The following is a 15916-nucleotide window of genomic DNA, read 5'->3' as shown; positions in this document are numbered from 1 at the left end:
AGTCATTTTGGACACAGTTTTATGTCATTTAGGACACAATTTGAGTCATTTAGACATTTTGTTCATCATTTTGGACCAGTTTTTTAATGAAAAAAAGAGCTTTTTTTGAACCATTTTGCAGATAGTTCTTTTGGAGTCATTCTGGGCAAACTATAAGTAATTTTTTTTGCCAAATATTGAGTCATTTTGGACAAGTTTTTGTCATTTAGAAAAGATCTAGATCATTCTAGACAGAATCTAAATCATTTCTAACCAATCTTGACTCACTTTGGAAACAGTTTATCATCATTTTGGACACATTTTTGGAGCCGTCTGGTTCTATTCTGGGAACAGAACTTGATAAATGTTTGAGTTTTGGACAGTTTCTGCTGTGAACCATGTGAACGCTACAGAAACGCAAGGCCAGATGGAGGCTCGGCTCTGACTGGACACGAGGCTGAAACAGTTCCTGCTGTTCTCCATCTTTGTTTCTTCATCTGAGCAGCTTCTGTCCCTTTAAATCTGGATCTCGGCTCATCATTCCTCTGTGCAGCTCTCAGGGGAGCTCGATGCCCTGCATGACAACAGATGGAGCCCCGAGGCTGAGGGACCACACACACACTGTACACACTATACACACTGCGTTATACACACTACAACACACACTACAACACACTCTACACAACACACTGAGCTGGCAGCAGTCGGTGGGTTAGAGACAAGCTGTGGTAAAGACTGATGTCAACATCAGCTCTGTGGATGTATGTAGACGAACAGACTGAACACACACGGAGAGAATTCATTAAGTTACACACTCACACAATAGGAAGGAAAACACAACATTTAAAACTACCCAAAAAAAATATGCAAACTTTGACCTCATTGACAAAAAACTACTAAACAAAATTCCCGAATTACTCAAAATTTGTCTTAACTTGTCTGAAATGACTTGAAATGTCTTCAAAATGATTCAAAATGTATCCAGAATGTCTAGAAAAAAAAATTAGCAACGACTCAAAATGCGTGATAAGTAACAAAAACCTGTGTGAAATGTTTCAAAATCTGTCCAAAATGACAGCAAACTTGTCTAAAATCCCTCACAATTCAACTAAAAGACTCAACACTAGAGGTAGACCAATATATCGACCGGCCAATATTTTGGGCCGATATATGGACTTTTTTCAATATCAGCCATCGGCCAACATTTACAAATAAAAAGCCGATTTGTGATCAGGCACCCGTACGGGCAGCTGCCGCAACTGCTTTTCCCTTAGAAGGACCCCCAGCACTCAGAGAGCGGAGCATGAGGGGAGCATGAGGGGAGCGAGTGAGCCAGGCAACAACAGGCCTCGATCCACACCTGCTTATTTGGCAAAAAAAAAAAACAGGTAAGAGATTTGTTTCTTGGTAAGAGAGAAAATGCAATGTTGATTTAGCCTTTAAAAGTCTTTACTGTGTGATCATTAAACTGTAAAAGTTAGCCGTTTAAGTTTTAGCGTCAGCCTCAGGCATACAAGCAAGTGAGAAAGTGAAAGTAAATCTGTGGATGCACTGTGTGTGGTGCGCACCTATGCCCAGAGCGAGGCTGCTGCACGTCCCTCATCTGCACACCCAGCGTCCGTATGTTTATATTATCTAATTATACTAGCAGCCCCCCCTTAAAAATCGCCCATCGGCTGAAAATTTTTTTTAAAAATCAGTATCGGCATCGGCCTTTGAAAATCCCGTATCGGTCGACCTCTACTCAAAACTTTAGAATTATTGAAAATTCGTCTAATATGACACAAAACTTGTTTTAAATGTCTCAAAACTTTTCTGAAACAATTCAAAAGTTGATAGAAATGACTCAAACTATGGCCAAATTGACAAAAAAAAGACAAAAATTATAAAATCAAAGTCCAAAATGACCTAAAATGTGTCCTAACTGTCAAAGAACTTGTCTGAAATTACATGAAATGTATTAAAAATAATTAATTTTATCTAAAACACCTCTAAAAATGTCAATAATGAAACAATTTTTTTCAAGTAACAAAAGCCTGTCCAGATTCACTCAAGATGTGTCCAAAATGACAGGAAACATGCTGAAAATCCTTCAAAATTCATCCAGAAAGACCCTAACCCAAACTTGTCCAAAATTAGTGAAAATTTGTCTGAAAAAACTCAAAATGTGTTCAGAATTTCAGAAAATGACACAAACATTTCTCAAAACTCCTCTGACATGACTCAAACTTTGTCCAAATTGACAAAAAACTGCAAATTAAAAGCTCAAAATGACTCAAAACGCACCTAAACTTATTGAAATGACTTGAAATGTGTCCAAAATGATTCAGAATTTATCCAAAGGCCTCAAAAACTGTTAAAAAAAATCCTCAGAATTTGTCTGAAATGTCTCAAAAGTTTAAGGAAATGACAAACTATAGCCAAATTGACAATAAAAGACAAAAATGACAAAAGTCCAAAATGACCCAAAATGTGTCCTAACTGACAAAACTTGTCTGAAATTACATGAAATGTATTAAAAATGATTGAATCGGTCAAAAAAATTACATCTAAAACTGTCAATAATGTCTCAAAACTTGTCTAAAATGATTCAAAAGTTGTTGGAAATGACCACAAGACGCAAACAGACGCAAAAAAATGGTTGGCGTGGATCTCAAGGAGCTTCAAACCAAAAGAACAAAAAAATTAACAAGATGAGCAAAAAAAGAGGCAAAATCACAAAAATGGAAATGAAAATGTGTTTACTGCTGCTGAGAGTCTGAACCAACAAAACTAGGAACGTTTCCATGAATATTCTGTGTTTTTCTGTGTTCTATAAAAAAGTCTAAATGAAGAAGCTGCCAACAACAAATCGCCTCTGGAAGTTTTCCACTAAAACTATTCAGAAACAAACTGATTTTTATGTCCGATAACTGAGAACAAAATCCTCCAAAACAAACACCTGAAAATGTGAACTTTGGGGAAACTATCTGCTGCAGATTCTCACCTTTAGTCCGACCGTCTGAGACATTAAACCCCTAATGAGCCGACTCCAGGAAGTGACATCACCCACCTCAGCAGGGGACTTCCTGTTGATGCGGCTAATGAAGGTCAGGAAGTCGGGGGTCTACTCAAATGTCAAAGCTAATCAGAGAACGAGGAGGAAGCTGAATTGTTAATGTGATGGATGAATGTGGGCAGCAGAGACATCGGCGGTACGGAGGCCTGACGACCTCGAACGCACCGCCGCTGCTCAGCTAATCACGTCTGGCAGGACAAAAAAAACAAAACAAAAAACACAAACAATTAGTGAGACAGGAAGAAGAAGAAAGATGAGGAGATGGAGTCTGATGGATCTGATGTGACGCATTAATCTTGACGGAAAGGAAGTGGAGCAAACACCAAATATGGTCGTAGTAAACACAAGAACGTTTCATTAATCTTTAGTCCCTGGTGGTCTTCAGGGTTTCACATGGATCAACAAAAACTCTGTCAAAAGCTTCGCTGGTCACATTTATAAGGTCTGTCAGAGCTCCCAACTGGATAAAAGCACTCAGCCTCAACTTAAATAAAACCCGACACTCCTTCAAAGCAAAGATTTTGAGCTGACGGAGACTAGAAGTTTCTCTGTGCACAGTTGGATAGTTAGCATCTAATGTAGCACGCATGTCAAACACTAAGAGAAAGAACCAGCTAAAGAATAGAAAGGAAAAAATGTCTCCAATCAGACACAATCAAGAGCAAAATGAGCATGAAAAGATGCAAAATCACAGAAACGGCTAAGAGATGCAAAACGACACAGATATGAAAAAAGACTGCAGACACAAAACGTCTACAAAAAGATGCAAATAGCTGCAAAAGGATGCCAAAGACGTCTAATACACACAAAATTAAATCATCTGCACACCAAATGTTTAAAAAACAGTAAAAGGGACTGAAAATGGATCAGAAAGTTATGACAACCGACAGAGAAGACGGGCAACCTGCCATTAAAGATACAGAAACAGCTAAAAAAAATACACAAAATGTCTCAAAAAGCTTGAACCCAACACTCCTTCAAAAGAAGATTTTGAGCTGATGGAGACTAGAAGCTTCTCCGTGAACAGCTGGCTAGTTAGCATCTAGCGTAGCCTGCATGTGAAGCGTTTCTAGAAAGCAAGTCAAACATGCAGAGAAAAAAACAGCTAAGAAAAATATAAAAAGACAAAAATATCTCCAATAAGACAAAAGCAACAGCTAAAATGTATACAAGTCAATGAAAAATATGCACAAAAAGAGCAGAATTAGATCCAAAGTTACAGAATTGACTTAAACCAGACACAAAACATCTAAAAAGAGATGGATAAAACTAAATAGGACGCCAGTGCCTCAAGAAATGGCTAAATGAATAAAATTAATACAAAAAGACAAAAAAACATCTGCAGAATACCTACAAAAAGATGCAAATAGCACGGAAAAAGATAAAAAAAAATACATAGAATAACCACAAAATAGCTAAAGACGGATATGAAAACTGACAATAAATATGCATAAAATAAGCAGAAAATGACACAAAATCACTAAAAAGAGCACAAAAGAGAGTCTGAACAAACAAACCTGCTGCATGTAGACAAATACAGGAATGTTTCCATGAATATTCTGTAAAAACCTAAATGCAGATGTAGAATCTAACAAACTTCCTGCCACCAGCAACAACAGCAACAACTCGGAATGTTTAGTAAATTGATTGTAACGTCTGATAGCCGATTCTCTGAAAGGTCAGAACATTTCAACGAACTTTTGCACTGCAGTAAAAAATATTTCTTCTCATCAGCTTCATGCTGCTGCTGCTTCAGGAGATGATTATACAGAAAAGACTGCCGGCGGTTTGCGCTCAAATGAACTTTTGTTGTGATTCTAAACCTCAAGAACATCCCAGAAGAACAACATTCTGGGGGGAACGTTCTGGTACAAGATCCAATCAATGGAAACCTGATTATTTAGGAATTGTTTTTGTGTAAAAATTCATTTTTTTTCACTGTGTTCCTCCAACAGAACCATGTTTTAAAGCATTTAAACGGCCTTGGACTGCAGTGAATCTTTTGTTTCCTTTAATGGCTTTCTTAACCAACTACTTCACCAGAAACCAAAAAAGAAAAGAAAAAGTGAGAGTTGGAGTGGGCAAAACAAAACGGAGAAAACTGGAATGTTATCACTTGAAAAGACACTCAAACTCCACTCAGCATCTGCAATTCAAATTAACCTTCAGCTCGTCCCCCCTGCAACACTAAACTGAATAAATTCAGCTTCCACTTCAGCTGCTTCTATTTCAGCTGCTTCCACTTCAGCGTCTTCAAGGTTCAACCCGAACGAAGGCGACTCAAAGAACCAGATATGAAGGCCGTTAAATGAAACGTTTTGTAGTTTCATTTTATTAAAACATGTACAGAATGGCCTCATAAGTCCAAAAAGCACTGAGGGAAAGTATCTACTACCGTCTAATGTCTTTTTGTGTTGAAGTTATGTATTTTCTATCCTTTTTTTTTCTCATCTTTGTTTCAAGGGTCTTTTTTCAGTTCAGCTGCACCAAGTCTGGCTTCAGGTACAGGAAGTGTTTCAAGTTTTGCTGTTTTTGACACACATAAGCATTTCAAAAACTACAAAGCAGTGATTTTCTAAGCAACTATGTCGGAAAAATATCTTTTCACTATCTCAGATTAAATTTCAGCGCAATTTCGTTCAACATCTTAGTTTTAACCGACACTTCAACTTCTTTCAGTGTTTCTACTTCAGATCCATCTTCAAGTCCATTACCTGTTTCTGCAACACATGTAGGTTTCAAAAACTACAAAATAGTGAGTCTTAAGCATTTAAACAAAAGTGAAATTCCAACAAACTTCCTGTAGAGACCGCCACAACTTCGTTCATTATCTTTTTTCAACCAACACGTCAACTTCTTTCAGTCCATCTCCACTGACGTCAGCCGTTTCTACCACACAAATCAGTTTCAAAAGCCTCAAAGAATCAACTGGAGGGCATTTAAACTCTTTTGCAATGAACACAAACTGGCTCACACCTTCGGTTTCGTTTAATTAACTTAAAAAGCAGGACGAAGGGAAACGTCATCACTTCAACAAATAAAAAGGACGTTTCTTTAGTAAAACTCTGACTAAAACACTGTAAAGCCTCCTGACATGAGAGCAAATTAATGAACCAGCAGTGATCGTACAAAGGACAAAGACTTGGCCGATTTCCCCCGATGCATTCAGGTGGAAGGTTGTTTCCTGGTTGAATCGGCGGGGGGTGGAACGTATTGACTTCATCTGAACATCGATAAAAGCGTGGTCGGAGGAAGTCTTACCAAGCTTGGGCAGCGAGTATTGGACTTTGAAACAAATAAATACATGTTTCTGCAGTAAAACTCTGACTAAAACGCACCGTAAAGCCTCCTGACAAGAGAGCAAATTATCAAACCCAACAGTGAACATACAAAGGACAAAGACTTGGCCGACGTCCGCAGATGCATTCAGGGGGAAAGCTGCTTCCTGTTTCTTGTTGGGATCAATGGGGGGGATGGAACACATCGACTGCATCTGAATATCGTCGATAAAAGCGTGGTCGGAGGAAGTCTTACCAAGCTTGGGCAGCGAGTACTGGACTTTGAAGTAGTCCTGGTAGAACCCCAGCAGCCTCTTGGTGATGTGCAGGGCGTAGTCGCCGGCGCCGCTGGAGATGGCGTCAGGTCGGGCATAGAGTCGGATCTGAAAGACAAAAAAACGCCCGGAGAAGAAATAGGAATTAGAGTTGACTCGGCTCTGCGGAGAACAGTACAGAATTAAGCCTCTCTTTTTTTTGGTGTTTTTTTTTTGTGTTGTGTTTTCTGTCATTGAACACAGACAAGGAAATTAAATCTGTTGCAGACAAAGAGAAGGAAGCCGAACGTTTATTAAACTCTGCAGAGGAAATAATACAATCAGTTGGTGTTGGAGTTCAAATCACCAGAGAGGAGGGATGTAATTTAAGGGAGTGTTTTCTGTTTTTTTGTTGTAAAAAGAGAAATGTTTTGCAGGTCAACTCTGCAGGGAATCAACAGAATCATGTTGGGTTTTAGGTCGAAATTACGGCGAGGAAAAAAAAAACAAATCAAATTTGAGACCCAAAGACATCTGTGGAAGTTAAAGGTTGTTTTTTCCAGAGTTGAAAGCTCAGTTTGGTCTCATTATCCGACTATTTAACCCTCTAAGCTTCAGTTTCTGGGTGTTTTTTTTTCTTCCTGGCTCGTTTTTCTTCACTCTAGACTCATTTTACCATAAAAACTCCAAATGAATTCATCTTTTAACAGTCTGAACTGAGTGTTGTTTCACTTTTAGGCTTCCAGCGGAAGCTTAGAACTGCATCTTTTGATTAGAAAGTAACTCTTTGGACCCTGAGCAGCAGTTTTTGGCAGTTTTTGTTTTGCTCCTGTCTCATTTTTACTCACTGTCGGTTCATTTATCACTGCGATCTAAAGTCCTGAACCTCCAGGGAAACAGAACAAACATTTTTCTTGTTTTTGCATCATTTTAGTAATTTTAAGAGACGATTTTCAAATAGTTTCTGTGTGTTTTTGGTTTCGTTTTTCTTCACTGTTGGTTTATTTTTCACTGCAATCTAAAGTCCTGAACATCTCTGGAAACAGAACAACCATGAAGGAGAGAAAATTTATAAATGTCTTCTGTGCAGAAATACAAAGAATGACAGAAATCCTAAAAACAAAAAAGGAAAAAAAAAAGTTAAATTTCTTTCCAATGAACAACTTATGAACCAACAAGGCAGGAAAAAAAGAAGGTCGTGCATGTCAGGAAATGCATCGTAGATCAGCTGTAGTATCTGGGTGTTCCACCAGGAGGAGCCTCTAACTGTTTAGTACTGTAGTGACCAGAGGAGGCGTCACTCTGACTACAGGAAGTCAATGCTGACAAGCAGAGAGCATTGTGGGAGGTTAGCTAGTAAAGAGGCACCATGACAAAGACTTATAAGGTGGTTAATGACCAATGACCCAAGCTAAGAGAAGTTTTTTAGTTTAGCTGTAGCACCTGCTTGCTCTTACTGTTTAGTACTGTACTGACCAGAGCACTGTGGCGGTTATAGCTAGCAGCGGGGCACCATGACAATGATTTCTGTGATGCTTAATGACATCCAACTCATGTTCAAGTTTGAGATATGGTAATTACATGTTACACCCTAATTTATCTCCCATTTTCCTTGAAATTAAACCATAATTTACTATGTTAACAAGACATTGTATTAAAGGAAATGAATAGTTGTGTAGTTTAAAGTTGTTCTACAAGTTAATGTTGTGAATTGTGCTGTAAAAAAGTATTACACTTTGTTTCTTTTCAGTTTCTCTGAATAATAAAAGTTTTGGGGTCTAAAAACCAACCTTGAACTCTGAAACAACCTTTAATTCTGGTTCTAAAATAAAGAAAGCTCTGCAGACCAGCTGCTGTTCTGGGATTCTTCAGTCTGAAATCTTCACATTAAAAGTGAAAACACAGACTCTGTAATGATCTTTTCAGCGTTTGTTGATGCTCTCTGGTGATTCGGCAGCAACGTTTCACTTCAGCGACTCTCAGCTGATTCTCTAAAATGAAGCTCTCAGGCTGACAGTTGATTTAGCAGCTTTGGAGAGAAGATGAGAAACTGAGAGACTTTATTTCAGACCTTCAACATGACATTGTACCAAATTGATCAAATTTCCAACGTATGAAAAGTCATTTTCTGATTCTCTGGAAAACGCATTAACCATTTTAGACTCTAGTTTTTCAGTTATTTCAACATTTTCTACTGATCGCCGTTTAAAAGATGACTTTAATCTTTGTGCTTTTTCCAGATGCAAAGAAGCGACTTTTAAAACTGTTTTTACTGAATTTTTTTAAAGAATTTCCTACCATTATACAGTTTTTCTCTGTTTACATGCTGATTGTAAAAAAATTAAAAATAAAAAAAGTCACAAAAGTGCATAATGCTGACATCAAAAACTGGTTTTTAAATGTGCATTTTCATTACTGTATTTAAATGAGCAAAAAAATATATTGTTGTCCAGATATTTGCTAGTATTTGAAAGAAAAACTGTCTATTAGACTATAAAATGGTCAATAATCTTTTTAACTGTTATTTTACAGATTTTCCCTGTTTTTTTCAGTTATAGATAATAACTAACAAACTCAGATAAAAGAAATTTACACGTTGACTGCAAAAATAATATAAGAAAACACACTGTGAATAATGCTCACATCAAAAATGTCTATTTTTTACAAACTGCACTGTATTTTCTTCAGCCAAAAATTAATATTTTTTAAAAATGCTATCATTTGAAAAAATGAATATTAAGAAATTAAAAATAACTCTTACTGAGCAGATCTTTACCTGTTTAATTACAGACAAACTTCATTTTTCAAGATGAAAAAATTACTCAATAACATAAAATCTAATAAAACCACTGAAAAAAGTATTACAATTGTTTGTACACAAAACTGCACTATTGCTCTGTTTAACTGTATTTAAATCAGGTAAATAATATCAATATTTTACCAAAAAAAATTGTCATTTGAAAAAAATATGAGAAGAAATTTAAAATGGTAATAATTGCTCCCACTATTATTTTGCAGATTTTTATCAGTTTATTCAATAAATATTTAATTCTTTCAAAAATAAAAAAATGATTAAATTACATAATATCTAACAAAACCACTGAAAAAACATTAATTAAAACTGTCAATAATTTCCACATCACTGTAAATAGCTTTCCTCAATGTGTGACCAATAAATTACAGTTTTATTGTATTTAAATCATCTAAAAATATTAGTTTATAAAAAATGTCCATTATTTGAAAAAATATATATTTAAAAATTCAAAATGGCAATAACTGCTTCGTTATTTTGCAGATTTAGACTTGTTTAATTACATAATTACTTCATTTTTAATTAATGAGTTATTTTATTATATAAAGTTTAATCAAACCACTGAAAAAAGTTTTAACTTATATTTTGACAGTAAAATAAAAATATTTCCTTTCCTGAATTCTGTCTAAAATGACACAAAATGGTCCAAAAATGCAGTTTGAAAATGTAAATAAATGGAAATATTCACACTCTGTGGATGACTTCTGTTAAAATATCCCCTCAGACATGTTATTTGTTGGAGTGCACGCTGGAAACACTGGAATTGATTCACATACTAACACAGATCCTGCTGCTTCACCGTCCCGTACAAACACAAAGCTCCTGTTAAACTATGCTGATCTCATCCTCTGCAGCTCCCTCAGCACCACGGATTCCTCTGAAAAAATTCCTCCTTTTCAGAGCCGCCCTGCTCTTATTCCCGTCATTCTCCTCCCTCTGCCAGAACTCATCTCGCCGCTCTGCAGCCGGCGGAGCGAATATCAGCTCAGAGAGTCGGGGGGCTTTATTGAAATGGGAGCTTCTGTCGGCGGCAAGCTGCTGAATTGAATATCATCTCCCGAGGATTCCTCAAACGCCGGCAGTCGTGTTCTCCCAGGTGAGCGGCAACCCGGACGCCTTTCGCTTTCTGACGGGGTGGAGGTGACGTTTGACTTCAAAGCAGCGGCATGAACACTTTCAGCAGCACTCCAGAGGCCCGAATCTGACGTTTAAACTCAAACTACCACATTGGTTTGGTCTCTCAGGACTGAAAAAGTCGCCCAAACGCACGAATGCAAGAGAAAAATACTAATTTAGTGATTTAGATCAGCCTTTTCAGCTGGTTTGACACAATTATGTTGCATCAACTTAACCTTTTCTGCAATTTAAACTCAAATTTCCGCATTAGTTGATTTAAAATTCAATTCAATTCCATCGAAAATTAAATTGGCTTAATTTGCACCATGAACACGTTTTAAACCCTTCATAAAGTTCCTACCACTTAATTAAATTCACAAATGCAAGATAAAAACTCTAATTTAGTTGGTTTGACATAATAATGCTGCATCAACTCAACATTCTGTGCAATTTAAACTGCATTAGTTGTTTTAAAATCAAACTAAAGAAGCAGTTACTAAATTAAATTTTCAGAGTTCAGGATTCCAGCAAGTTTTGAGTCTTTGTGGACGAATTCTAAGAGATTTTCAACAATTTTTCGGTCATTTTGGACACATTCGGAGTCATTTTGGACTTTTATTTTTGATTTTTTTTGTCATTTTTGTCATTTTGGACAAACTTTGAGTCAGTTCAGAAGAATTTAGAAAACGTTTTGTGTCATTTTTGACACGTTTTAGTCATTCCAGGCATATTCTTGTTGGTTAAGAAACATTTAGAGTCAGTACTTTGGGGAAATGTTTTGAAAGTTCACATATCCTGACCTGACTAGATCATTTAACATTGTGTGTGTATGTTTTATATCCTCCAAAAAGTTCACACCACTTACTTAAAAGCAAAATTACAAGATAAAAATCCTAATTTTTGACACTTTTTTAGTTGGTTTGACGAAATAATGTAGCATCATTATATATAATCATCATTGCAATCAAATTAAAGTTGCAGTAACTAAATGAAACTGAGTTCAGGATTTCAACAAGTTTTGAGTCTTTGTGGATGAATTCTGAGAATTTTCAACAACTTTTTGGTGATTTTGGACACATTTGGAGTCATTTCAGACATGTTCTTGTCAGTTAAGACACATTATTAGTCAGTAATCTGGGTAAATGTTTGGAAAGTTTACATATCCTGTCCTTGCCCAACTTAAGATTGTGTGCAATTTATTCCAGACCCTTCCTCTCTCCTCTGCTCATCATCAGTAGAAAGATGTTTCACCATGCTGAATGTATCTCCAACAACTAGCTCCTCTGTTCACCGTTTCTGAGCCATGCTGCATTTATTTTATTCATCCAGTAGGTTTGGTTTTTTTCTCAGTCTGAAATTGTTCAAAATGATTTGTTCAGAACAATTTGAAACGTGTCCAAATTGACTGAAAATCTGTCAGAAGTACCAAATAAAAGTCCAAAATAATTGGAAAAATGTCCACAGTGACTTTAAACTAGCTAAAAATTATTCATAATTTGTTCAATATGAGATTATTTAGAGTCTCTACGGACAATTTGAGTCGTTTTGGACAACTTTTGAAATTTTTCTGTGGAAATACTGCCTGCAGTTCAATGTAAAAACTCTCAGAATTTTAGTCACATTACTTTTGGTCACAGCTGAGTCAAATGTGATTTTTCTGTCACGCTGTGAAGCACAGAATTTGATGTTTTTGACAGAATTCTATTTTGGCTAAATTTTAAATGAAAGTTAAATGATTACAACTCAAAGTGTCGCTTCCTGTTAGCTTTGAATTCCACTTGACAGCTTAATTATTTATTGAGCTTAATTCTCAAGAAGGAAGAGCATCAAATTAGCAAAATAAAATAACAAAAACCCACAAACCCAGCCAGCAACAGACTCAACCAATCTCCAATGGACACCAATAGAATTCACACTTTAGGAATTTTAAAAATGGTGGCATCTCCTGCACTTTTAGAAAGTTTCACCTCCTCGGATCAGCGATTTTCTCATTAGAAGTTTATGAAGAACCTGATTCCTCCTTTGTAAAAACAGATGGATAAACTGAACCCGACTAATAACTTACAACCGGCTCATAGCTCCTTTAATTCTCTCAAATAAACTTCTTGTATAAAACAACAAGTGTGTTTACAGCGTTTCTTTCCAAAGATCGGCTGCCAGCGGAGACACCAGAGAGTTTCTGGTTCCAGCCAAGAAATGATCCAACTCTTAATTCCCCATAAACCTCAGCATATTAAAGCAGATAAAAGGTCTTAATTAGTGGGAATTAGAGGTGCTTGTAATCCACTTTGTTACTCAGTTCCTCCTGTTTTCTCTTTTTTTACAGTCATTATGCTCAGAAAACTATGGTGCTTTATACTAACTACAAGGAGCCAAAATTCTACTTAAAACACCAAGAAAACATGGATCTCCATCTTAAGAACCTTAGAAGTCCAAGCAGCTTCTGGATGTTTTTGTTACTCTGGACACATTTTATGTAGAAATGCAGTTAGAATCAATCAAAAGAAATAGATTTGTTGGGTTATTTGTGTCACCTTCAAAAATAAAAACCTGGAATTAACACGTAGAACATTTTTCTAAGTGTCCACAGCTGTTACCAATACTGAAGATACAAATGGAGGCTCTATGTTCTTTAAATTTTCAATTAGTTTTCACAATTGTCTTCTCTCTGTTCTGTGGAAACACTGTCTGCAGTTCAACCAAAACATCTCTGAATGGCTGGTTGGAGGTGAGTCAGTTAAAACCTCACTGAGAATTTGGGAGTTTGGTGAGTTTGGTTTCTATAGAATCTGGTGCATCAACATGAAGAAGGAAATTCTACCTCGAGAAGCAGAACCTTGAAGCTACTCTCAAGTTTGCTGCTGATCACAGGGACAAAGAAAAGGTCTTCTGGAGGAAAGTTCTGTGGTCAGATGGAACAAAAACTAAGCAGAAATATGTTTGGAGGACAGAAGGTGAGGTCTTTAACCCAAGAAACCAAACCTACCATCAAGCATGGTGGTGGCAGCATCATACTCTGTGGAACTGGAGCTTCACACAAAGTAAATGGAAAAATGAAGGAGGAAGATTACCTCCACATTCTTCAGGAAAACCTGAAACTACCAGCAGAAGGTTGATCTTGGACACAGTTGGAGGATTCAACAAGACAATGAGCCCAAACACACATCAGATGTGGTAAAGAAATGGTTCAATCCAGTCCAAAACCAAAACCAGTTATAGAAACAGTCAGAAACCAGTCCTAAAAAAGTCAAAAATCACTGGTACAAAACCAAACCTAAACCGCTCCTAAAGCAAGTCCAAGACCTGTCCAAGACAGCCTGAAACTAGTCCTGAACTAGTACCAGATCTAGAGTAAAATAAATTCTAAACCAACTTTAATCCTCCTGCTGTCTTCATTTACAGGCACCAAAAAATATTGTTTCCTTGTCTGAAAAAAATCCAAAAATTCAGCAAAAAAAATCCCCAAATTTCAGAAAATTTGCAAAACTTTCAGGAAGTAAATTCCAATAATTCCTTAAAAGTTTCCCGTAAAAGTTTTATTTTTTAAAAATCCCTCAAATTTGGCAAGAAAATTCTTGTAAATATTTTCAAAAAATGAGTAAAAATCTTCCAAAAAATCCTAAAAATATCTCAAGTGATTATATATATATCAGTAAAACTTCTAATATGTTCTTGAAGAACATTCTCATAAAAATCAACCAAAATCCAGCGAATTTGGTTGATTCGCTGGACTTTGGTTGATTTTTTATGTGAATGTTTGTAAACATTTTTAACATTTCTTTTTTCCACCAAAAATGATCAAATATTTCCCAAACATGTTGAAAATGTCAAAATCTGAAGTTTCACTGTGAATTTTTTTTTCTTTCTACATTTTCAAACTTTAAACCAGGTCAACTTTTACCCGCAGTACGACACAAGGGTTAAATCACATCCAAAACCATGAGAACCAAGACTGAAATAGAACATAAACCAGTCCCAAGAAGGTCCAACAGGAGTCCAACATACAATCTGAAACCAGTCGAGACATACTTCTAGAAAGCCCCAGAGCATGATACTACCACCACCATGCTTGATGGCAGGTTTGGTGTTCTTGGGGTTAAAGATCTTCTCTTCTCAAGCATATTTCTGCTCAGTTTTCGTTCCATCTGATCACAGAACTTTCCTCCAGAAGACTTTTTTTGTCCATGTCCACGATCAGGTTGTTTCCGTTACATTTCAGGGTTCTGCTTTGATTAAATCTGTAGCTAACGGTCGGTTTCTCAGAGCATTGTTAATGTCTTTATATCGCCTGATCTCTGTCCAAGTCAAGGATCGCACATTTAAACCAATATAAAACAGACAAATGCAGCAAATCTTCACTTTTAACCAGCTGAAAGTCGAGAATGAAGACATTTTGCTGACAATTTTAGGTTTTCCTTCTTCATTATTCCGCTTACTTTGTGTAGAGCTCCAGTTCCACAGAGCATGATACTGCCATCACTATGCTGGATGGTCGGGATGGTGTTCTTGGGGTTAACAAAAGACCGACCAGGATAGTCTGACACCAGTCCTAAACCAGTCCAAAAAATGTTCAGAACCAGTGAAAAAACTGTCTGAAACCAGTCCAAAACCAAAACTTAAACCAGTTTCCGAAACAGTCCGAAACCAGTCCTAAAAACGTCAAAAACCAGTACAAAATCAAGACCCACTTTAACTCACATCCAAAACCAGGAGAACCAAGACTGAAACCAAACATAAACCAGTCCAAAGAAAGTCTGGAACCAGTCCAACATACAGTCTGAAACGAATCCAGAAGCACTTGTAGAAAGCCCCAGAGCATGATACTGCCACCACCATACTCTACAGTCTGTATGGTAAAACAATAAATCTACAAAAAGAGAAGCATTTGTTTCAGCGATTCTATCATGGAAATCAGAGTTATAGGAGTCATGGTACACGAGATATTTACGGGTGTTTAGAAACTATTGTTTACAACTGTGTATATATATTTTAATAGAATCTAGATGTTCTCGTTAATAGATTCGTCTTTCAGCTGCAGGAATCTGGTTTTGCTCTCGACATCTTATCTTATTTTAAAATGAGATTTTATTCAGGCCAGGAAGCCACCAAATTAGCCAGTCAGTCAACCGGCCGATCAGCTGGAGGAAACACTTTTTGGTTCAGATAAACACCTTTTTCCCGCCTCCTCCTCGTCCTTCCTCCCTCTCTCCTTGTTATCTCTCCACTCGGCCGTGACATCTCCGTCTCTCAGTCTGTCGCCCTCGGATGATGGATGGGCCGACGGACGCTCGGTTGCCACGGTAATTTGATGGATGGTTTAGCAGCTGATGCGAGCGAGCGTGCACGGCAGCGGCGGTGTCGACGTGCACGCTCGCCTCCAGTCGACAGGGGTCCTTGACTTTGAGCTCAACGGGCCTCA

The 15916-nt window shown here is 37.0% G+C and overlaps 1 protein-coding gene across 2 annotated transcripts in view; it reads right to left on the bottom strand.

Annotated features, from left to right (window-relative positions):
• The window catches only part of LOC111571736 (thyrotropin-releasing hormone-degrading ectoenzyme-like), a 280894-nt gene that overhangs the window by 167033 nt on the left and 97945 nt on the right, over positions 1-15916 (bottom strand). For both annotated transcript variants that reach the window (XM_055006866.1, XM_055006865.1), the window contains one exon: positions 6572-6698. In XM_055006866.1, the coding sequence (XP_054862841.1) occupies positions 6572-6698 (127 nt within the window). The remainder of the gene's footprint in view (positions 1-6571; positions 6699-15916) is intronic.

This window comes from Amphiprion ocellaris, chromosome 21, assembly GCF_022539595.1.
Source record: "Amphiprion ocellaris isolate individual 3 ecotype Okinawa chromosome 21, ASM2253959v1, whole genome shotgun sequence".
NCBI classification, from domain to species: domain Eukaryota; kingdom Metazoa; phylum Chordata; class Actinopteri; family Pomacentridae; genus Amphiprion; species Amphiprion ocellaris.
Note: the sequence above shows the minus strand (reverse complement) of the source record. Positions and strands in the feature narration are given on the sequence as shown.